General features: G+C 41.8%; 1 protein-coding gene across 4 annotated transcripts; it reads left to right on the top strand.

The window, feature by feature from the left end:
* Window position 1: 1 nt before the first annotated feature.
* On the top strand, window positions 2–21,880 carry LOC110525561 (lysine-specific demethylase 2B). Of its 4 annotated transcripts, none has more exons than XM_036979690.2 (10): window positions 2–297; window positions 15,399–15,623; window positions 16,116–16,256; window positions 17,084–17,170; window positions 17,872–18,162; window positions 18,343–19,151; window positions 19,472–19,635; window positions 19,744–19,905; window positions 20,162–20,380; window positions 20,856–21,880. In XM_036979690.2, exons 1-10 carry the CDS (start codon window positions 61–63, stop codon window positions 21,035–21,037), a joined length of 2,517 nt encoding a protein of 838 aa, XP_036835585.2. In that variant the 5' UTR covers window positions 2–60; the 3' UTR covers window positions 21,038–21,880. The 4 variants fall into 4 exon arrangements, with proteins under 4 accessions (XP_036835585.2, XP_090093440.1, XP_021461453.3 ...); XM_090237314.1 differs by having other exon boundaries at window positions 3–297; window positions 17,084–17,172; window positions 17,865–18,162; XM_021605778.3 differs by lacking the exons at window positions 2–297; window positions 15,399–15,623; window positions 16,116–16,256 and adding an exon at window positions 16,583–16,845.
* The last annotated feature ends 3,364 nt before the right edge of the window (window positions 21,881–25,244 follow it).

Here is a 25,244-nt window from a genome sequence, read left to right as displayed (position 1 = left end):
TCTGCCTCTCCATTGGCTTTGCCTGCCCCCTGTCTCTCCTGACCTTTCCTGTGCATATTCATGAGGCTTCCTGTCGCCGTGTGTGTGCCTGTACAGCTGCTTGGTTCTGAACTGTGTGTGGAGAGGGGAGGGAGAGAGACGGAGAAAGGGGGACGAGTGAGCAGGGAACAGCAGCAGGGCTGGAGGCTTCAGCCATGTCAGTTTTCTCTACAACGCTGGACAGACGATGAGAAGAGAGGAACAATGGCCTTGTCACTGAGTGCAGACGAAGAGGATTATGATTCAGAATCTGAACAGGTCAGAGAACAGAACATTAGCCATGTTGGGTTTCTAATCTGCATTCTGTTTTGTCTTTCTCGGGGGGGGGGGCTTTAGACCAGTAATCCTGTGAGTAGAATGTATTTTCTCTCCCTGCCTTCTATCTCTTTCTTTTGTCTATCCCCACTCACTCAGTAACATAAGCAGGAATAGGGTAATCATTTGACTAGGGAATGGATGGAAAAGGGAAACATGGTTTGTTGTTTTGGTAAGATAACTAATCCACTGGGCAAGAGATAGCTATTTAAGAGGTCATACAGACACCTTCTCCTGTCCCTGGCTCATGTTGTTGTATCCAGATGACCTATCTCAGACCCTAGCTAGAAAAGAATGAGCTGCTCACCAAAGTAGTTAGTTGATCCCAATAATTGCTTGGCTTTAAATGTGATCCAGAATCCTCTCACCTTTGGAACAAACCTTTCTCAACAAAAACCCTGAAGAGGACAATGAATATACATTGTCCCCCTCTGTTGTCTACCAGCTATTTTTCACACACTGACCTGTCAGATTGTGTTCTTGGTCAAGTTACTGTGATCATGGAAGAGGTTCGGTCATTGTGACTGTATTTTTGTGTGAACAGTCAGGGTGTGGGAGAGTAGTGTAGCATGACTATACTTGTGAGGCCTTTCACTACACTTCACCTGAGGCTGTGTTGACTTTTTCTAAAACTAAAGTAAATAGATTTCGCTAAATCAGACCATGCCTGATGTAGCACCATTGTCACATTCAGGTCTAGCTCTCTGGACAGACATACTTATTCCTTCCGTGTTTAACTGCTCATACTCACACCTAACCATGCTCTGTGCCTTTAAGAGGGCTGGAGGCAATGTTATTTTGCAGGAACCGAACTGGGGAGGGGGATGGGGAGAGGGAACAATGAGCTGCTCTTACAGCGGTTGACCGCTCTTGCCTGTTTGGAGACTTTTAGTTGTACATTACGCGACAATAGTGCTGAACGATTAACCGATATGTCGTTTTTTTCGGTTATTAAACAACAAATTGAGCGACATTGGTTCAGTTACTTGAATTCCATTTAGTTATGTTTATTGTGAGCCCATGGTGTCTTCTCAAGGGAAATAAAATAATTTACGAGAGAATTCAAGTCAAGAACTATGCGGGACGCTGGGTTGAAGGGAGTTGTAGTTTTCATGAAGCAAATAATCAACATAGTTTAGCGCATAAACATGGTATTTAACTACACACAGTAGCTAGGTTTCCATCCAATTTGCGACAGATTTAAATGCCAATATTCAAATATTCAGTATGCACATTTTCCCACCAGAGATGTTTATATCAAACTGACTTTTTTGCGGATAAGAGGCTGGGGGTCATGACGTAGCGCACATACAAATAATTTACCATCAGTCCTATGTACCGAATGGAAAAGTTAAATGGGTTTCCATCGCATTTTCAACTCTGAGGGCTTTTTCACAACTGTTATTGTATAGCAAATGTGACCACTCTTGTCTTGGCATATGCGCTCTAGCTAACAGCTCGCAGATACAGTGCGTGTAGGCGACCTACATTGAGATTATTATGGATGAGCGCTATTATTTGTATTTGTCAAACGGCAGCCAAGCATCGGTCATCATGTCACCAGAATAAGACCCTCGATATTTATTGTAAAGAAGCATCAAGCTCATCACCTTGCACGTTTACTACACTGTGAAGTTCATAATGTGTCGACCCCTTTCTGTGTTTACAAACATTGCCGTTTGTGGCAGAACAAGGGAGAGTTCTAGAACGCTGCAAAAAAAAGCCTTTATTTACATCTTATTTGAGTGCATTTCATAATACAATCAAGAACCAAAACTTAATTGGAAGCCCCCCAAAATATTTTGTTCAGAAGTAATAACGTAGTGTAGGCTATGCAGATTGAGATGGTTTCTTACTGCGTGCATCTGTGTACTGGAAAAGTGTATATTATTCCAGCTATAGCCTAATAAACTGCATCCTTTCCCGAGTGGGAGGACCACACAACATATCATCACGTGACTCCAAGTTTATTTCCATGTGATGGTTGTTATATCAATATTTGCGCATAAAGGCGTTTCCACCAACTTTAACGCCTGCTACAGGTTAGATACACACAGACCGCATAGACTGTGAGAGAGGAAAGTACACAATGCGATTTCGTGAAAGTATGTGTAACAGTATAACTTTAGTCCGTCCCCACGCCCATACCCGGGCGCGAACCAGGGACCCTCTGCACACATCAACAACAGTCACCCACGAAGCATCGTTACCCATCGCTCCACAAAATCCGCGGCCCTTGCAGAGCAAGAGCAAGTGACGTCACCGATTGAAACGCTATTTAGCGAGCACCACTGCTAACTAGCTAGCTGTTTCACATCCATTACATATGCCTCATCTATTTGATGAACTAGTCAAATTATTTTGTCAGACAGCTCTGCAGCATAGTTAGGCATGCAACCTAGCTAAGGGTTAGTTTGAATTTTATCTCCCTCTCCCTCAGAATGAACTCAAAATAATATTTATGACCACAAATAACAATATCGATCCTGTGTTTATAAACGTGGATATCGACTATGCCACTTCAGCATGCTCACAGTTGATGACACACAGGGTTATGGGCCAATGCACCAAACAACCAATAAACTGAGTATACTGACCTTGTGTGCTTCAATATCATGGTTTGCGTTGTCAGCACCAAAATTCATTATTGATCATAGTATGCTGATGGAAAAATGTATGTTATGGCTTTACACCCCCTGCTCTATTGTCGATAAAGGGTTACCTGTTTAACAGAACACAGATGGTGTTCTTTAATGGAAGCGCCTTTAACATAATCCAGGAAGAATCAGGTATTCCCCAGGGCAGATGATTTGGCCCCTTTACTTTTTTCAGTCTTTACTAACAACATGCAAGTGTGTCTATGTATGCGGATGACTCAACACTATATACGTCAGCTACTACATTGAGTGATATGACTGCAACACTTAACAAAGAGCAGCAGTTAGTTTCAGAATGGATGGCAAGGAATAATTTAGTCCTAAATATTTCAAAAGATAAAATCAATTGTATTTGGGACAAATCATTCACCAAACCTGAACTAAATCTTGTAATGAATAATGTGGAAAATGAGCAAGTTGAGGTGAATAAACTGCTTGGAGTAACCCTGGATTGTAAACCTGCATGGTCAAAACCTATTGATAAAACAGTGGCTAAACTGGGGAGAAGTCTGTCCATAATAAAGCACAGCTCTGCCTTCTTAACAACACTATCAACAAGGCAGGTCCTACAGGCCTTAGTTTTGTCACACCTGATTATTGTTCAGTAGTGTGGTCAGGTGCTGCAAAGAGGGAATTAGGAAAATTACAATTGGCTCAGAACAGGGCAGCACGGCTTCCCCTTAAATGTACACGGGGAGCTAATATCAATGATATGCATATCAGTCTCTCATGGCTCGAAGTGGAGGAGAGATTGACTTCATCACTACTTGTTTTTGTAAGAGGTGTTGACAAGCTGAATGTACCGAGCTGTCTGTTTAAACTACTAACACACAGTTCGGACACCCATGCATACCCCACAAGACACCAAAGGTCTCTTCACAATCCCCAAGTCAAGAACAGACTATGGGAGGTGCACAGTACTACATAGAGCCACGATTACATGGAACTCTATTCCACATCAGGTAACTGATGCAAGCAGTATAATCAGATGTAAAAAAAAATTAAAAAACGGGTAAAAATACACCTTGTGGAACAGCGGGGACTGTGAAGAGAGACAAAAAGGTACAGACACGCATACGCACACAAGCGCTAGCACACGCCCTCTACACACACGTACATTGTAATGTTGTTGTATGGTGGTATTTAAACATTTTGTATTGTAGATATGTAGTGGTGTTATAATGTACAGTTTATCTTATGTTTTATATGTAATGTAAGTGCCTAAATGTGTTTGGACCCCAGGAAGAATAGGCAGCAGCTAATGGGGATCCCTAATTAATACAAATAAAAAGACTGTCAATCTCGACAAACAGAACATTTATCCCACCCTACCTTGAAGGCCTACCCAGTATCGAAGGTTTGGCTTGACAATCTCTGAATATCATTAAACGTTTTGGTGTTTTTTAACAGATGTTTATTTCCATTCATCAAATGACCGTGATGCACAATTTGGATTGATTAGATTTTTATTTGCCAGTAAAAAATTAAAATGCACAATACAGAATACAACTATTTTTTAAAGTGACTGGGATTACACCATAAAGTCGGGGCTTATTTCCATTGTGGTCCCTATTTGTTTTCACATAGACACATTACAGACATTCTACTGTTCACACATAAGCCAGCTTTTGACATTCTTTTAAAAAGTGGTTATGGTTGCTATGACTTTGAGTTCCTGTGGTAGTTTGTTCCACTCAACAGTGCCAGTATATACAAATGTGTTCTTACCAGTTAGACTCTTAAATTTAAAACAGTGAATATTAGTGTCTCTGGCTCTAGTATTATGCTGATGGACATCTCTGACAAATTTAAACATTTTTGGTTAGTACCAGGGGGCTGAGTCTGATAATTCTGTGGACCAGACCAAGTTGAATTAATTATACTATTTCTTTCTACAGATAGCCAGCCTAGCTGCTTGAAATGCTCAACCTCCAGATGGGGGGAGGGGGAGTTTAAGTACAATTCTTACATGCTTGTTTTGGCTGGTCTGTACAGTGCCTTGCGAAAGTATTCGGCCCCCTTGAACTTTGCGACCTTTTGCCACATTTCAGGCTTCAAACATAAAGATATAAAACTGTATTTTTTTGTGAAGAATCAACAACAAGTGGGACACAATCATGAAGTGGAACGACATTTATTGGATATTTCAAACTTTTTTAACAAATCAAAAACTGAAAAATTGGGCGTGCAAAATTATTCAGCCCCTTTACTTTCAGTGCAGCAAACTCTCTCCAGAAGTTCAGTGAGGATCTCTGAATGATCCAATGTTGACCTAAATGACTAATGATGATAAATACAATCCACCTGTGTGTAATCAAGTCTCCGTATAAATGCACCTGCACTGTGATAGTCTCAGAGGTCCGTTAAAAGCGCAGAGAGCATCATGAAGAACAAGGAACACACCAGGCAGGTCCGAGATGCTGTTGTGAAGAAGTTTAAAGCCGGATTTGGATACAAAAAGATTTCCCAAGCTTTAAACATCCCAAGGAGCACTGTGCAAGCAATAATATTGAAATGGAAGGAGTATCAGACCACTGCAAATCTACCAAGACCTGGCCGTCCCTCTAAACTTTCAGCTCATACAAGGTGAAGACTGATCAGAGATGCAGCCAAGAGGCCCATGATCACTCTGGATGAACTGCAGAGATCTACAGCTGAGGTGGGAGACTCTGTCCATAGGACAACAATCAGTCGTATATTGCACAAATCTGGCCTTTATGGAAGAGTGGCAAGAAGAAAGCCATTTCTTAAAGATATCCATAAAAAGTGTTTAAAGTTTGCCACAAGCCACCTGGGAGACACACCAAACATGTGGAAGAAGGTGCTCTGGTCAGATGAAACCAAAATTGAACTTTTTGGCAACAATGCAAAACGTTATGTTTGGCGTAAAAGCAACACAGCTGAACACACCATCCCCACTGTCAAACATGGTGGTGGCAGCATCATGGTTTGGGCCTGCTTTTCTTCAGCAGGGACAGGGAAGATGGTTAAAATTGATGGGAAGATGGATGGAGCCAAATACAGGACCATTCTGGAAGAAAACCTGATGGAGTCTGCAAAAGACCTGAGACTGGGACGGAGATTTGTCTTCCAACAAGACAATGATCCAAAACATAAAGCAACATCTACAATGGAATGGTTCAAAAATAAACATATCCAGGTGTTAGAATGGCCAAGTCAAAGTCCAAACCTGAATCCAATCGAGAATCTGTGGAAAGAACTGAAAACTGCTGTTCACAAATGCTCTCCATCCAACCTCACTGAGCTCGAGCTGTTTTGCAAGGAGGAATGGGAAAAAATGTCAGTCTCTCGATGTGCAAAACTGATAGAGACATACCCCAAGCGACTTACAGCTGTAATCGCAGCAAAAGGTGGCGCTACAAAGTATTAACTTAAGGGGGCTGAATAATTTTGCACGCCCAATTTTTCAGTTTTTGATTTGTTAAAAAAGTTTGAAATATCCAATAAATGTCGTTCCACTTCATGATTGTGTCCCACTTGTTGTTGATTCTTCACAAAAAAATACAGTTTTATATCTTTATGTTTGAAGCCTGAAATGTGGCAAAAGGTCGCAAAGTTCAAGGGGGCCGAATACTTTCGCAAGGCACTGTATCTTATTCTTTAGATGTTTGGGGCTGCTGGTGAACCATGATGTTGCAGGCATTATCAATGCGACACTGGACTAGCGCACTTGGCAGAGTCTTTAGGGTGTCTATAGCTAGGGCTCCATCCAATTGGCAGAGTCTTTAGGGTGTCTATAGCTAGGGCTCCATCCAATTGGCAGAGTCTTTAGGGTGTCTATAGCTAGGGCTCCATCCAATTGGCAGAGTCTTTAGGGTGTCTATAGCTAGGGCTCCATCCAATTGGCAGAGTCTTTAGGGTGTCTATAGCTAGGGCTCCATCCAATTGGCAGAGTCTTTAGGGTGTCTATAGCTAGGGCTCCATCCAATTGGCAGCAGATTTTCATGCGAATATTCAAAAATCTGCATAAAAACAATATGCACATTTTCAGAGTTGTTTCCATCAAATTTACTTGTTGCAGATGAAAGTCTGTGCGTAAATACATAGTGCACATTAAAATTACTTTTGCGGTTAAATTCCCATGTACGGTTAAAGTTAAATAGGTTTCCATCGCATTTGTCACAAAAAAATGTGTCGGTATAGCAAATGTGCCCAGCCTGGTATTGGCACTTTGTATTTGCCAACCATTGATCATCATGTCACCAGAATAAGACCCTAGATATTTATTGAGCATCATGCTCATCCCGTGCACTTTCACCACCCTGTGAAGTTCATCATTTATTTAATCTGTAGCCTAATAAATTACAACCATTCCCAAATCATAGTGGGAGGACCACACAACATACCATCACGTGACTCCAAGTTTACTTGTATAATATGATAAAATAATCATGTCTAATCCTGATTGGTTAAAACATATTACCACCGGCTAAATCTATGATGCTAAAATGCCTGTTTACTCTGTTCCATCTGACTGCGCAATCCACAGTCTCATCAGCCCAGCCAAGCAATTGATAAACTTGATCTTCACTATAAAAAGTATCTAGACATTCTCACATTTCTTTTAAACTAACATTTTGTTTTCAACCGCAGAGATATGTATAAACCTTGCTGTCTGTCTCTCCAACAATTTGTAACATTGTTTCAATATTCAAATTCGATCTCCAGCTGTCCAAAAGTAATGAACTCAGGTGTCGGGACTAGACAAGGCAGGCAGGCAGCGTTTCTCAGCTAGTCAAATTCATGAATCAGCTGGCATAATTTTTATGGATATATACAAAGAAATGTAAATTGTAAAAAAGTCAAACAAAATGAAGTGTAGCTAGTTTGCAGTCTTTCCAGCTTCAGTTTGGAGTGATTTTGTTATCTGTGTTGTTGGTTAGCTGTTGTTGGCTAGCTCCTCTGAACAACAGTGTCCTGACGAGTGAGCACATTTTCTATGCAAGGCAAAATTGTGCCTCATTAGCTCATTGTTATGGATGTATCCACAGTTAGCAAAATGTCTTGACAAAATGTAATTCTAGCATCCTCAAAATGGCTTCAGATTAACCAGGTTTCCATCCAATATTTTTATGCGAGTCAAGTACATGCCGGATATAAAATGGCACGACAGTCCTGATGGAAGCAGCAAATGTCAGTATTTTGTTGACAAAACAAAATATGCTAGATAAGGTGGGATCTTTTTGTGTCAATAAAATGTGTTATGTGCAAAATAGTGGTTATTTAAGTGATAATTCCCAAAAATACATGTTTGGAGGATATATTGGCAAGGGTGTTGCAAACCGCATGCCTACATTAGACTTTTGAAGCAGCCTAATCAGATTAACCTCTCTGGGATATGTGGGACGGTAGCGTCCCACCTCGCCAACAGCCAGTGAAAGTGCAGAGCGCCAAATTCAAAACAATAAATCTCATAATTAAAATTCCTCAAGCATACAAGTATTTTACACAATTTTAAAGATAACATTCTCGTTAATCCAGCCACAGTGTCTGATTTAAAAAATGCTTTACAGCGAAAGCACCACAAACGATTGTTAGGTCACCACCAACTCACAGAAAAACACAGCCATTTTTCCAGCCAAAGAGAGGAGTCACAAAAAGCACAAATAGAGATAAATTAATCACTAACCTTTGATGATCTTCATAGGACTTTGATAGGACTTCATGTTACACAATACATGTATGTTTTGTTCGATAAAGTGCATATTTATATAAAAAAATCTCATTTTACATTGGCACGTTACGTTCAGTAGTTCTAAAACATGCAGTGATTATGCAGAGAGCCACATGAATTCACAGAAATACTCATTATAAATGTTGATGAAAATTGAAGTGTAATACATGGAATTAGAGATACACTTCTCCTTAATGCAACTGCTGTGTCAGATTTTTTTTTAAATTTACAGACAAAGCATAATCTGAGTACGGCGCTCAGAGCCCAAACCAGCCAAAATAAATATCTGCCATGTTGCGCAGTCAACATTAGTCAAAAATAGCATTATAAAAATTCACTTACCTTTGATGATCTTCATCAGAATGCACTCCCAGGAATCGCAGTTCCACAATAAATGTTTGTTTTGTTCAATAATGCCCATCATTTATGTCCAAATAGCTTCTTTTGTTAGGGCGTTTGGTAAACAAATCCAAAAGTGCGTTCAGGTCCAGCCGAACATTGGACGAAAAGTTCAAAAAGTTCCATTACAGCCCGTAGAAACTTGTCAAACTAAGTATAGAATCAATCTTTAGGATGTTTTTATCATAAATCTTCAATAATGTTCCAACCGGAGAATTCCTATGTCTGTAGAAAAGCAATGGAACGAGAGCTAACTCTCTCGTGACCGCGCCTCAGAGCCTGTGGCAATCTGCCAGACACCTGACTCATTCCTCTCTCATTCGGTCGCACTTCACAGTAGAAGCCTGAAACAACGTTCTAAAGACTGTTGACATCTAGTGGAAGCCTTAGGAAGTGCAACAACCAATACCCCACTGTATCTACAATAGGGGCTGAGTTAAAAAACTACAAGCCTCAGATTTCCCACTTCCTGGTTGGATTTTTCTTAGGTTATCGCCTGCCATATGAGTTCTGTTATACTCACAGACATCATTCAAACAGTTTTAGAAACTTCAGGGTGTTTTCTATCCAATAATACTAATAATATGCCTGAAATGTGAAATGCCAGAATAATAATAGAGTGATCTATTTCAGCTTTTATTTATTTCATCACATTCCCAGTGGGTCAGAAGTTTACATACACTCAGTTAGTATTTGATAGCATTGCCTTTAAATGGTTCAACTTGGGTCAAACTTTTCGGGTAGCCTTCCACAAGCTTTCCACAATAAGTTGGGTGAATTTTGGCCCATTCCTGCTGACAGAACTTGTGTAACTGTGTTAGGTTTGTAGGCCTCCTTGCTCGCACATGCTCTTTCAGTTCTGCCAACAAATGTTCTATAGGATTGAGGTCAGGGCTTTGTGATGGCCACTCCAATACCTTGACTTTGTTGTCCTTAAGCCATTTTGCCACAACTTTGGAAGTATGCTTGGGGTCATTGTCCATTTGGAAGACCCATTTGCGACCAAGCATTAACTCAATCAATCCCAGAACAGCAGCAAAGGATAGCAAAGACACTGATGTCTTGAGATGTTGCTTCAATATATCCTAGGATAGCAAAGACACTAATGTCTTGAGATGTTGCTTCAATATATCCACATCATTTTCCTATCTCATGATCTCTATTTTGTGAAGTGCACCAGTCCCTCCGGCAACCCCACAACATTATGCTGCCACCCCCGTGCTTCACGGTTGGGATGGTGTTCTTCGGCTTGCAAGCCTCCCCCTTTTTCCTCCAAACATAACGATGGTCATTATGGCCAAACAGTTCTATTTTTGTTTCATCAGACCAGAGGACATTCAAAAAGTACGATCTTTGTCCCCATGTGCAGTTGCAAACCATAGTCTGGCTTTTTTATGTCGGTTTTGGAGCAGTGGCTTCCTTGCTAAGCGGCCTTTCAGGTTATGTCGATATAGGACTCGTTTTACTGTGGATATAGATACCTTTGTACCTGTTTCCTCCTGCATCTTCACAAGGTCCTTTGCTGTTGTTCTGAGATTAATTTGCACTTTTCGCACCAGAGTACGTTCATCTCTAGGAGACAGAACGCGTCTCCTTCCTGAGCGGTATGACGGCTGCGTGGTCCCATGGTATTTATACTTGCTTACTATTGTTTGTACAGATGAATGTGGTACCTTCAGGCGTTTGGAAATTCCTCCCAAGGATGAACCAGACTTGTGGAGGACTAATTTTTTCTGAAGTCTTGGCTGATTTCTTTTGATTTTTACATGATGTCAAGCAAAGAGGCACATCCAATTGACTCAAATGATGTTAATTAGCCTGTCAGAACCTTCTAAAGCCATGACACCATTTTCTGGAATTTTTCAAGCTGTTTAAAGGCACAGTCAACTTACTGTATGTAAACTTCTGACCCACTGGAGTTGTGAAATAATCGGTCTGTAAACAATTGTTGGAAAAATTACTTGTGCCATGCACAAAGTAGATGCCCTAACCGACTTGTCAAAACTATAGTTTGTTAACAAGAAATTTGTGGAGTGGTTGAAAAACAAGTTTTAATGACTCCAACCTAAGTGTATGTAAACTTCCGACTTCAAGGTCCTAAACGATATCATAACCGCCATAGATTAGAGACATTACTGTGCAGCCGTATTCATCGACCTGGCCAAGGCTTTCGATTCTGTCAATCACCACATTCTTTTCGGCAGACTCAACAGCCTTGGTTACTCAAATGACTGCCTCTCCAGGTTCACCAACTACTTATCTGCTAGAGTTCAGTGTGTCAAATCAGAGGGCCTGTTGTCCGGACCTCTGGCAGTCTCTATGGAGGTGCCACAGGGTTCAATTCTCGGGCAGACTCTCTTCTCTGTATACATCAATGATGTCGTTCTTGCTGCTAGTGATTCTCTGATCCAACTCTACGCAGACGACACCATTCTGTGTACTTCTGGCCCTTCTTTGGACACTGTGTTAACTAACCTTCAGACGCGCTTCAATGCCGTACAACACTCCTTCCGTGGTCTCCAACTGCTCTTAAATGCAAGTAAAACTAAATTCATGCTCTTCAACCGATCGCTGCCCGCACCTGCCCGCCCGTCCAGCATCACTACTCTGGACGGTTCTGACTTAGAATATGTGGACAACTATAAATACCTAGGTGTCTGGTTAGACTTTAAACTCTCCTTTCAGTCTCACATTAAGCATCTCCAATCCAAAATTACATCTAGAATCGGCTTCCTATTTCGCAACAAAGCCTCCTTCACTCATGCTGCCACACATACCCTCGTAAAACTGACCATCCTAACGATCCTCGAATTCGGCGATGTCATTTACAAAATAGCCCCCAACACTCTACTCAACAAATTGGATGCAGTCTATCACAGTGCCATCCGTTTTGTCACCATAGCCCCATATACTACCCACCACTGCGACCTGTACGCTCTCGTTGGCTGGCCCTCGCTTCATACTCATCGCCAAACCCACTGGCTCCAGGTCATCTACAAGTCTCTGCTTGGTAAAGCCCCGCCTTATCTCAGCTCACTGGTCACCATAGCAACACCCACCCGTAGCACACGCTCCAGCAGATCTATCTCACTAGTCACCCCCCAAAGCCAATTCCTCTTTTGGCCGCCTATCCTTCCAGTTCTCTGCTGCCAATGACTGGAACGAACTGCAAAAATCACTGAAGCTGGAGACTCATATCTCCCTCACTAGCTTTAAGCATCAGCTGTCAGAGCAGCTCACAGATCACTGCACCTGTACATAGCCCATCTGTAATATAGCCCATCGAACTACCTCATCCCCATACTGTATTTATTTATTCATCTTGCTCCTTTGCACCCCAGTATCTCTACTTGCACATTCATCTTCTGCACATCAATCACTCCAGTGTTTAATTGCTATATTGTAATTACTTCGCCACCATGGCCTATTTATTGCCTTACCTCCCTTATCTTACCTCATTTGCACTCACTGTATATACATTTTTTTCTACGGTGTTGACTGTATGTTTGCTTATTCCATGTGTAACTCTGTTGTTGTATGTGTTGAACTGCTTTGGTTTATTCTTGGCCAGGTTGCAGTTGAACTTGTTCTCAACTAGCCTACCTGGTTAAATAAAGGTGAAATACAAAATGAAACCCACACACCCACTCAGTCATTGTTTATGAAGTGGGTTATTTTAATGTTATTCTTTTGGCGCAGTTGTGGAGATGTCATGGACTTCCCTCCCTTTTGTGTGCATTGTTGTGGTGTGCTGTGGTCCACTGAAGCCAGGCAGATGGTGAACCCAGTGACTTCCTCCCACAGCACTGGGATCCACAGTGAAACTGATCAGATAAGGCCCCCATCTCGGCCTAGTGTTTTAGGGCCTCATCAAACAAACCTAACATTCCTAGCACATTAGTCAGCCAAGTTACAGTAAGTGTTGGTAATCAGTCTGGGTCTATTATAGGTCAAGATGCTTTTGTAAACAATCAACACATTAGTGTTTCATAGGCCTACTTTTGACTCAGACGACTTTAGTTTTTTTTTAAAAAGACGATACACATGTCTTAAAGATTGGAGTTATGATTTCTTGGAAGAGAGGCATAGGAGGAGGATCACTCCTCATTTTAGCCACCATATTTAATACTTTCTCCTGTAATTCAGAGGTTTCACATAACATGGCCTGGATGGACCATACACTTGTTGATTAAACTAAATAAAAGATAAACAAACTCATGCCCCCTTGGCAGAACAGATATTTGAAGAACATCACTCTTTTCATAACTCACATACACAGAACACTTTGTTAAGCATTTTGTCATGCTAACGCTGTTGCACAATTAACTTGAATATTTGGAACAAGAGTGTATCGGCTACTTTATTCAAGGACTCCTTCAGGGTGAACAGGAGTTTGTTTGAGAGGAAAATAGGTCATATAGCACACGTGGGTTTCTAATAGTCCCACATTGATTGCTTTGGTGATCTGTTGTGTTGGATATAATGTTGTAGAGATTTCTGTTTAAAGCTCTCTAAAAAATCAGAGGAATTTCAACATTTTAAGACAATGCCAGGAATGTGCCAATCACACTTGAATGTTGCGCAATGCTGATAGTCATAGCATTTGCAGCCTCAGCCCTCCTTCTGATGTCTTCCTTGTACACCTTTCCATACACTCCTTGGTTGAACAGATTTCTTCGGAAAACCATCAGATTGTAGTCTGTTTCCCATTTCCAGTTGGATGTTGCGTCAACAACAACCGCGTAGGCTTGAGAATCTGTTTAGGATCTGGAGTGATGCTTGAGGATGGCCAAAGATGAGACGAAGGTGAAAGGTTATTATAACAACTCTCTTTCCAGACCTGAAGAAAAGTTTTCTGGTGAAGGATCGTCTTGTGGTATGTCTCTCCAGGGACATCTTATTCTAGGATTCATGAAGGAACACTTTGTTCTCAATGACCCTGGTCTAGGGGTTTTCTTCTCTCTCTTTAAGCCCTCTGCAAGAATTCCATCTGCTTTTATATGATGGCGGTTTGGTCCCTATTAGCTATATCTGTTCCAGGAGGATGGTTATGTAAGGGCTGTGACGTGGCAATGTTTATCAGTATTTGTTTGGGAGTGGAAGGTTTTCACTGTTGTGTATTAATCCTTAACTGAGGAGCATTGCCAGGTGGTAAGACATATTTTGTGGACCTGTGTGTGTTGCTGTCTTGTGATTTAGTTTCTTTAATGGATGGACCTACTGGCTCACACAGTGGTAGATAATTTTGCCAGGAATACACATGCAAACCTCCAGATGAAAACATTCATATTTTACACCATGCAATTGGTTGTACCTCCTTTTATTTTGTGGAGTAGGTTGTGTAAACAGCGTATCAGCCTTATAGATGTCCTTTGCAGGAGATCAGAGGCAGGACATAATGCTCGACTGAGACTGAGTGACAAGCAGCAGATTCTACACTACACTAATCAATCTCACCCCATAAACAGTGTTTTTAGTGCCAGTAAGAACAGCTTCCAGAGGAATGAATGACCCAATCTACAGTAGCATATTCAACTCTGTTTTTCCAGTGTGTCTCCTAGGGCCTGAAGCGATATTTGTACTTTATGAGAAAATAAAGTAACAGTTTTAGTACTGCCAGAGGAGCCATGAAAATGTTCAATTTCAAAACAATCCTAACCTCTCCACAGCCCTCCCATTTAAAGCTAAAGTACAATATGTCTCTGCTAGTTCTCATCTCCTTTCATTATTCTATTCAAATGGTTAGGAAAAGCAGGGGAACTGTGTTGCCAAGGAAACACTCGCCTCTGCAGCAAAAAATACATTTCTCAGTAATGGCGTAGGGAATATCTCATGTTTATTGTTCTGGTGGCTCTAGGCTCGGGTAAAGAGCATTGAAATTAATTTTTACCTGTGAACCTCTAACTATTTGTGGTGTCACGGGGTGGGAGATAATCTTTTTATTTTCTTGGACAGAGGCTGATTTACAGATTTGGCATTTAGAGAGGTTTAGAAAGGTACTGTATGTGTCTTGCAGCCGGTGGCTTCAGTGCAGTACTGTTTCACTAGCTTTATGACTGTCAGGAGTAGACCATACTAGATGTTTTGTGTTCCATAATGAAGCAGAATGTAGGTTACTGTCTTAGGCAATAATGCCCATTTGAATTTCCTTTCTAAAGTAGTTTCCAAATACTCAGGTTTGAATATTGGTTGGAGAGGACCAGGGAGCCAATGACCGGACTCAAAAAGTCTACTTCCAGGGACAAGAGCTAATGGATGTTTTAACATAAATTGTGTTATTTTTCTCTCTGCAGCAACGAGAAGCCAACCGGCCAAAGCCCAAGATGGGGACTTCAGCAGCGGTCAAGCTTCCGTCCAATCGCAGTGCGTCTGGTGCCAGACGCAGGAGAACACGCTGCCGAAAGTGTGAGGCGTGCCTCCGAACTGAGTGTGGAGAATGTCACTTCTGTAAAGACATGAAGAAGTTTGGAGGACCTGGGCGCATGAAGCAGTCCTGTATCATGAGGCAGTGCATTGCAGTGAGTAAAGCCATAGTAACCACACAGGCTTTTCATCATTCATACTATTTAGCAGATCGTTCAGTTAGCCTATATTGTCTTATCCAGTGCTACAGTGTTGTGTCACAAATGCAATGAAAACCATAAGACAGGTTCACAGTTCAGGGTCTGAAAGAATGGTCAGTGTAAGCAAGAACCAACCAGAAGTACAATGATACAGAGCGAGACCTCAGGAAGTGAGTGCTAACATTTTTATTTTTGCAACAGTATGACTCATTCATGTGTCAAAGGTATCTCGATTCTGTTGAGTCCATTCAGTGGATATTTGTCTACGGCTTGGCATAGTCGCCAATGTCTGTTAATGATTTTCCTAAAACAGGAAACAGAATGACCAGTAGCAGCTTATCAACACTATTTGCAAATATTATTGCACACCGGCATAATGGAGACACTGTGTGTGTTACTGTCAATGAGTTTGACAGTTGTCAGTGAATGTGTATTTGTCCTTTGCAGCCTGTCCTGCCCCACACAGCTGTGTGTGTGGTGTGCGGAGAAGCAGGGAAGGAGGACACATTGGAGGAGGAGGACAAGTTCAACGTCATGCTCATGGAGTGCTCCATCTGCAATGAGATTGTCCACCCCAACTGCTTAAAGGTGAGACAAGATGAGCATGTCGAGTCGTGATTGTACACAACCATGACTGAACACGAGGCCAAGCCTCCACCTGATGAGTTTGATGATTCCTTATTTGTGTGAGTGAGATTCACCTGAATGTTTATGATACGGTTGAGGGATTTATATGCTTTGACACACAAATGAAGGCAAAATCCTGGAATGTTTGCCTTTGTACTAACGGCAGGTGATTCACTGTGTTTTGACTGTCAAACAGTTTTACAAGGCAACTTGATGAGTCATTGGTGTGGTGGGGACTTCCTGTTGTTGTTTGACACTGAATCCCCTCATCACTTTCCCTCCTCCAGCCAGACTTGCTGTGTCCAGTTGAAATCACATAATGCTTGAATACGACTTTGCAGTGTTGTCGACATTGCTGGGTGGAGCCGGATGCAAATAAAATGCAAAGCTGCCCATGCACTCTTAGGAGCCATTCAGCCAAAGCATAACATGTCATACATAGCATGTCCTTGCTCGAACCTGTTCTAATGAAGTGAAGTTGTGAACTACATCAGATATTAGGAACACAGCCTTTGTGTTTGTTGTATTCCAGGCACATAACACACTTATGGTAAGGTATTTCCGGAGAATATTGATTTTTCATTGTTAGAGGAGGTTGTTTGCTACTTGCTAGTTTCTCACTTTTTAAATGTGTCAGAAAATAAAGTGTTAAACTGCCTCACACAAAGAGGTGACAGTCACTTTCAGTTCCCTGTTAATTTCTCTCTGTGCTGAACACATTGTACATTAGACTGACTCCCCTTCTGCCCTTTTCGTCTTAACTCTCTCTTTTACTTCATGCTTTTCAGGTAAAAGAGGCTTCTGGCGTGGTGAACGATGAACTTCCTAACTGCTGGGAATGTCCCAAATGCAACTACGCTGGGAAAACCGGAAAAGTGAGTACCTACAAATGTTGGATCGTAATTTGAGCCTGTTTGCTACAGCAGGAACTTAATCCTGCAGCTAAAGGATATGTGGATTATAGTTCTTTGATACTTTGTAGCGGTTGATACATTTGAAATTATAAACTTCAGAAGACCTTTTAAACCTCAAATTCACTACAAGTTTTAAATGTCCTGTTCTCCTGCAACAGGATGATCATACATCTGTATATGAATGCATCATTTTAAGGACTTACTGTAGGCAGCCCATCATAGAATACTATATATTCTCAAGTTCAAAAGCATTAATTTGAAATTGATGTTTTAATTTCCCCTTTCTCCAAAGATAAAGCACACACCAATTTTGTCATCTGATGTTGGATTAGGAAACAGTGCTGTGAACCATCTTTGGAAAACACTCTCCAAATAATTATTCTTTAACGTCAGAGGCATTTCATAATGTCTTTACTTTGTGGTTTCTTACTTCCTGTTCATCTACTTACTATATCACATGGTTCAATGCCCTGTGTCTGTTACACGGGAAGGAAACAAACATCTAATTCTCTAGTAGTGGCACAGTCACAGTCTAAGTAGTTTACAATGTCTGACTTGTTTCACCATTGAAACAAGTACAGTGTCTCAGTTTGGTGACCCTGTCGTGATAGGCAAAATATATAAAGTTGTCTTCCCTGTTTTTCCACCTTTTGGTCTGCAAGCAAAAAAGGGGACCAGGGTTCAAGTATGCGTCTAACCTCCCTGGCTCCCTGCTGAAGGAGCAGAAGGCAGTCAAGGAGGAGGGTGAGGCCACATCTACGTCTACAGCCAAGAGGAAGCCTGAGGGGGATGAAATCTCAAGACACAGACCTGAGGAACGGGAGCCCCTCCACAGACACCCCCCTGTCCTGACCCCCAGCACCCTGCCTCGGCCCAGACCTGAGGATAAACTGAGGAAGAAGAGGAAGCTCTTCGACGATGACGAGGAAGAGGACTTCAGTGTGAGGAAGAAGGTAGACTCCGAATGTGGTTTATGTTTCAGTGTCTGTTAGTATAATGTTACTCATTGACTATGCATGGCAATTTTCATGCTGTGCCAAGCAACTCCTTTTGTAAAATGTTTGGATGTTGATATGTGCTCTGGTATCCATAGTTGAACATGCTCTCTAACTAAACCTCCCTCTCCTCCACAGGGAAAGGCAGATGAACCTCTGTTCCCCAAACTCCTTCATCAGATCAAGACTGAGGAGGAAGACCAGGAGGAGGAAGTGGATGAGGAGGAGACAGACTCTCTGTTCTGGCGAGGCCTGGAGAGGAGAGATCGTTTAGAAGATACCGAGGACTGGGCAGAGGACGGGGATGGCAAAGACACAAAGACAAACTTTCCAAGGCCTCCTCTCAAAACTCCTGTTCTAGACAGTGACCAGTCTCACTGCAGCTCTCCACAGGCTGGCCCCAGCAGCGAGGGTGGCAGTGAACCCCAGGAGAAGGGCCCACGCCCCAAAGCGCGCCGCAAACGCCGTTTACCCAACAAGGAGCTGAGCAAAGCACTGAACCAGGAGATCCAAAAGACTGAGGACTGCCTAGCCAATGAGAACCGCCAACCCCTCAAGGTGGAGCCAGAGAGTGAGAATGAGGAGCCCAAGAGGGGCTTCCGCATCGGCAGTGACCTGGGAGGGGAGCGCCCCCACCTCCGGACCAAGGAAATGAACGGCACCCCCTGGGAGCTGCGCCACTTCTACCCCAGCCAGATCACCCCTCTGGGCTTCAACAGGAGCTCCCCTGGCACCCGGCCCCTGCCCCCACGCTCCCCACCCAAGTGTGTCCAAATGGAGCGGCACGTAATCCGGCCACCCCCCATCAGCCCCCCGCCGGACAGACTGCCCCTGGTGGACGGGAAGACCCATGCAGTTCAGCGAGAGGTCTGGATGAAGCTCTTTGGGCACTTCACACACAAGGAGCTGTGTGTCTGCATGCGTGTCTGCAAGACATGGAATAGATGGTGAGAGCTCTTACTATTCCCACTCATATTTTTACTTTACATTTAAGGGCCTATAAAACATAAAATAAAGATGCGTTATAAAAGTTGGGTCCCTGATAATTGTGCACCATTGTGCACGTCATGATGTGTTACGTCATAAAAACGTAACAAAAAATTGTTAGGAATTCCAATTCGTAAAATATGTTACTAATTTGTAAGTGCTTAAGATCCCGTTCAATCTCTTTAACACTCACATTCAAATATACTAATTATCTAGAACATTGTGAATTTTAGTCCAAGCCAGATAGTGAGTGTGTATTTATATTGTCTATCTCTGACAGGTGCTGTGATAAAAGACTGTGGACCAACATCGATCTGAACCGCTGTAAATCTATCACTCCCCTCATGCTGAGTGGCATCATCCGCAGACAGCCCCTCTCACTGGACCTCAGCTGGACCAACATCTCCAAGAAGCAGCTGAGCTGGCTAATAAACCGCTTACCAGGTACATACCAGGACCACGTGAACCTGTGATCTATGGGAGAGGAAAATGTTTTGGCCAGACACCAGAGACTGTCCATATGTGATTGTGTCTTCGCTCTGTGTCCTGCAGGTCTGCGGGTGTTGCTGCTCTCAGGGTGCTCGTGGGTGGCTGTGTCTGCCCTCTGCACCTCTAGCTGCCCTCTGCTGCGCACCCTGGATGTGCAGTGGGTGGAAGGGCTCAAAGATGCCCAGATGAGGGACCTGCTCTCGCCCCCGACCGATAACAGACCAGGTAACCACCTGCAACAAGAGGGGAGAGTTAGGTGAAATTGACATGAGTGTATTATAGCAGCCTCTGGTGGTTCTCCTGGGTGTGACAGGACTGGGAGGCTTTTCTTTCTAAAAACCCATTAATAAGAAAAATGAGTGTATCTTAAGATAGTTCACGTTTAATTAAAGGATGTTAACGAAAATGTATGTGATTACTCGCCATGTTTGACTGCGAGATGAGAAATCACTCCTGTTTTGTTCCTGCTCTCCACCCTCAGGTCAGTTGGACAACCGCTGTAAACTGAGGAACATCCTGGACTTGCGTCTGGCCGGGCTGGATATCACAGATGCCTCTCTGCGTCTGATTATCAGACATATGCCGCTACTTTCCCGACTGGACCTGAGCTACTGCAACCACATCAACGACCATTCGGTCAACCTGCTGACGGCCGCAGGGACCACAACCAGAGATTCACTCACGGAGATCAACCTGTCAGGTAGGAACCCTCAGTCAATCACACCACTCTCACAACCTCAGTATTAGCACTAGGGGCTAGAGTAATACAACAGCACAGAGGCTGTTTTTATTTACTCTGCTGTCACTTGTTTATTTTTTGGGGCTATCTTCGGAGGACAAAATGTAACTTTTTACAGCTTTTTCTTTTGTTGTTACATGTACATTCTAAACACATTTTAGACACATACCACTTATTTAAACTTTATTTGTTTTACATTATACAATTTTACATTATACATCGTGTTATCAGTCATAACTATTATAGATCAAGCTATTTCACTTATTTTTCTCTTAATATTAAAGAATATCGAAGATGTATTTATTTTCTGTCTTATCTTGATTTCAGTTATTTCTATAATAGTTTGCAAGTCTTTATGTTGCATTTAGGCTTCATAATATTCAATCCGGCTCTTCAGTTTCCTCATGCCTGGCTCTGTTTTTGTCTCCGCCTCAAGTTTGTAATAGGGTGACAGACCATTCCCTTACCTTCTTCAAGCGCTGTGGAAGCATCTGTCACATTGACCTGCGCTATTGCAAACAGGTGACCAAGATGGCCTGTGAACAGTTCATAGCAGAGATGTCTGTGAGTGTACAGTTTGGACTCAAAGAGGACAAATTACTGCAGAAACTCAGTTAGACATTGACATCAAGGCCAAACAACAAAAAAGAACTACCCTTTGCACTAAATGGAGCAAGACAAGGTTTCCCCCATCAAGCCTGCACTGGTTGGTTTTGTATGTTTGTTTCTTCTTCATTGGAGAATCTACTGTGTTAGATTTGTGAACGAACAATGTCACACGAGTTGATGAGAAGAGCAGAAGTGTGTAAATGAACAAGGGGGATGGTCAAAATGTTTGCATCAATGTCTTTCTGGATGTTACAAACCCATCCTTGTACTGAAAGGCAAAGATGTCCTGGACAGGAGATGGGGAGGGAAAACAAAGCATGCATTCGTTCATTTTGGTGTTAAGATTGTACCTTTTTCAAAGGCTTGTGTTTGTTGGATTTCATTTGTTGGGGGATTTGTTTTCTATTACTTATACATGTTAAATGTTTAAGACATTTTTTTGTACAACAATAATTCACGCATTGGGCTAACATTTGAGGTTATAGTGAAGTTTTAAGTATGCAGTACCATACACACCCCAGATTTCAACTCTTACATCTGAATATTGACCTACCGTACTTTAAATCAGCTTGCCTTGACACCGATGGTAATATATATTTTTGGATGTTATTTTTTTTAACCTGATATCATGTGCCAAATTCTGATGGTGACATTACAAGTTAATGGTAGTTACTGACTTGGACTGGAATTAATTTAATACTTTACTTTCAAAAATGAACATAAGACTATTATTATAAAATAATACATGTTTTAAATGTTTAAGTAAATAAGAATTAAATAAATGTTGCAAATATGGTTAGGTTAATGAATATATCTTGAAATTAATCAGTCAATAAATATTGACATAAGGAATGTTAGTCAAATGTATTTTTTCAATCTCTCAGTACCTTCTGCATTTTCCTATGTTTCGTACATATGCCAATCTGTTGTTTCACATGTTTTAGCACTCAAGAGCCCATAATGTGAGATTCTGTCAAGTAATTGAATCATCTGCTTTAAAGGGCCAATCCACATTTAAAACAATAACCAAGCGTTCCCCGCCTCTGTTTTGGTAAAAGGCTGAGGGCTGGGCCTGGAGAAATGTAATCCCTCTCTAATCGAAGACTTACAAGAATGCAAAGACTGACCATCCATGATATCATAATTATAGTTTTAACCATGTTTTGAGGCAATACAGTTTGTTTACAAACATTGGAGGAATACAAGCTTATATTTTGAGTTCTGATGGGATACGATAGTTGAACTAAGCTCATGAGGCATTTGTAAGGTATATTCAAGAATCAATGAGTATATATCATTAATTTCTAATCCAAAAATGAGTGTAGCAACTGCAGACTGCCCCTTCACTGTTTCCACAGGTGCATACAGTCACAGTGGCCTCCACAGACTTGGCATGTAATGAGTTTCTTTGAAAGAGCATTTGATCATCCTATTTTTAATTCAAGATCGACTATCTATTCATTTTGTATTTATTTATATTAGTTATCATCCATAATTGTGATGTAATTATAATTTGCCATTTTCTGTTGACCGTGACCTACAATGTCACAAGTGAATGATATTGGCCACCTTGAATACAGATGCACAAGATGTAGTTGTTTAAATCTAAAATCTAGTGCTATGATTGTCATTAAAAGTATATTTCTATGTATAAAATGTATTTTCATATACTATAACATTTTGTTTTTACCCTCAGTTGTGTGGCCTTTTGATAAGGCACAGCAGAGAATTTCCTAAATGCCAGGGTAACACTGGTGACCTCGGGTGGCTTAGCATTCAAGGAGCAGGAAAGGACATTGGTAAATGGACCTTTCTGGAACCTTCTCACCCAACTCGGGTCATGTATTAACCATGTTTTTTAGTTTTACATTCAAACGTCTGTCACATGGAAGCTGCTGTCTGCAGCTGTCCTCTCCTAGACAAAGGCCTAATCTGGCACTCTAAACACTAGTTCAACCTACAGCAGGTATTCCCAAACTGGAATATGCGCAATGCCGTCGGGGGTACGCCAAATAAAAATGTGATTCACATAAAAATGTTGTTATTTAAAAAAAAAAAATCTTCACATTTTCAAACAGTCCATTTATATATTCCAACGGGGCGATACATTTTGGTGAGTTTTTTTTCTCAACTGAGTAGCCTCGTTTCACTGCCAAAAATAAAATTAAACCATCTAGTGTTCAGCGAAATAACAATGTCAAATACAAGTAGCCTAGTCAAATAATTAACATCCAATCACATTAACCGTTACTCTCTCGCGGGAATTCCACTAAAGGTCCATATGTAGCCAAATGTAGCTGCTGCTCATTCAGTTTGCTCGAAAACTTGATAAATGGTTAAAAAAAAGTAAGGCCCTCATCCATAGAGACTGGTAGTACTGCTGGTAGTAGCAGTACTGCATCTGTCGATGACACAAGTTGTTCTGCTTCCACGAGCACATCCAATGCTAGCACCAGTTTTGTTCTACATTTGTTGTTAGCCCAGCTAGCATGGACACTGACAGTTGTGAATCTGATGCAGCTGAAGAGCTACTGCCCCCTTGCCCGGGAAAGCACCGAACAACAGACAGGGATGTTGGAACGTCGAAGAGGCTCAAATATGATGAGAACTACATTGATTTGGGTTTCACTTGTATTGGAAGTAGTGCCTTTCCTTAGCCGCTGTGTGTTATAGTACTTTTGCACATAACTCACAACTCGATGAAACCTTCACTCTTGCGCAGACATTTAGAAACAAAACACGCCAATTTGAGTGAGAATTAAGATGAATTTCGAGTAGTAAGACATGTATAAAACCAACAGATACCATTAATAAGAAGGGGCTAGAAGCGTGTTATATGGTGAGCTACTGAGTGGCTAGGACAGGCAAGCGCCATACTATTGTGGAGGACTTCATTCTTCCTGCTACCGCGGATATGGCTGGGACAATGCTGGGGGAAAAGGCCCAAAAACCTATACAGACAATGCCATCAAACAACACTGTTTCACGACGCATTAGTGACATGTTTTGAAACAATTACTGCTTTACATACAAGCCAGTGAATTCTGTGCTTTACAGCTGGAGTCAACAGACATGGCGGGCCTGGCACAGCTCCTGGTATATGTCCGTTGCGTTTATGGGGGGTCGATTAAGGAAGACATCTTCTGCAAACCACTGGAAACCAGGACAACAGGAGAGGATATTTTTAAAGTACTGGACAACTTTGTGACATCAAATGGACTTTGATGGTCAAGATGTGTTGGTATCTGTACTGATGGTGCAAAAGCCAATACAGGGAGACATAGTGGAGTGGTAATGCGCATGCAAGCAGTTGCTCCCGACGCCACTTGGGTACACTGCAGCATCCACCAAGAGGCTCTCACTGCCAAGGGAATGCCTGACAACTTGAAAGATGTTTTGGACACTACAGTGAAAATGGTTAACTTTGTTAAAGCAAGGCCCCTGAACTCTCATGTATTTTCTGCACTATGCAATGATATGGGCAGCGACAATTTAACGCTTTTACAACATACAGAAGAAGAGCGCTGGTTATCATGGTGCAAAGTAGTGACACGTTTTTTTGAATTGAGAGACGAGCTTAAGGACAACACACAGGTCTTTCTATCAGTGTATCATTTTTTGTGTGCAAATGAACTCAAGCTTGCCGGACAATGTCAAATGTGATATAACAAAGCACCTGAGTGAGTTGGGTGCGCAATTAGACAGGTACTTTCCCGAAACGGATGACACAAACAACTGGATTCGTTATCCGTTTCATGCCCTGCCTCCAGTTCACTTACTTTTCTGGATTGGGCTGCGCTCAGAGTATCCTGCCTTTGCAAATCACACTGTTAAGACACTGATGCCCTTTGCAACCACGTACCTATGTGAGAGTGGATTCTCGGCCCTCACTAGCATGACAACGAAATACAGGCACAGACTGTGTGGAAAAAGACACTCTCTCCAATACAGCCCAGAGTTATGTGTATCCTTTCAAACACACCTTTATCATTAACCTGTGATGAGCTATTCACAATTGTTGATGCACAAATAAGGTTTTATATGTAAGATGGCTAAGTAAAGAGAAAAATGTATTATATTTTGTACCCTGGTCCTATAAGAGCTCTTTGTCACAACCCGGCTAGGGGAAAGTGACAAACTCACACTCATTGTTATGTTTAATAAATGTATCTTATAGTGTGTGTGTGTGGCAGGCTTACAATGATGGCAAAAACAA

Source organism: Oncorhynchus mykiss, chromosome 6 (assembly GCF_057628025.1).
Source record: "Oncorhynchus mykiss isolate SJ-2025 chromosome 6, ASM5762802v1, whole genome shotgun sequence".
Taxonomy (NCBI): Eukaryota; Metazoa; Chordata; class Actinopteri; order Salmoniformes; family Salmonidae; genus Oncorhynchus; species Oncorhynchus mykiss.
The sequence above is the reverse complement of the archived record's forward strand: the minus strand, read 5'-3'. Positions and strand labels throughout refer to the sequence as shown.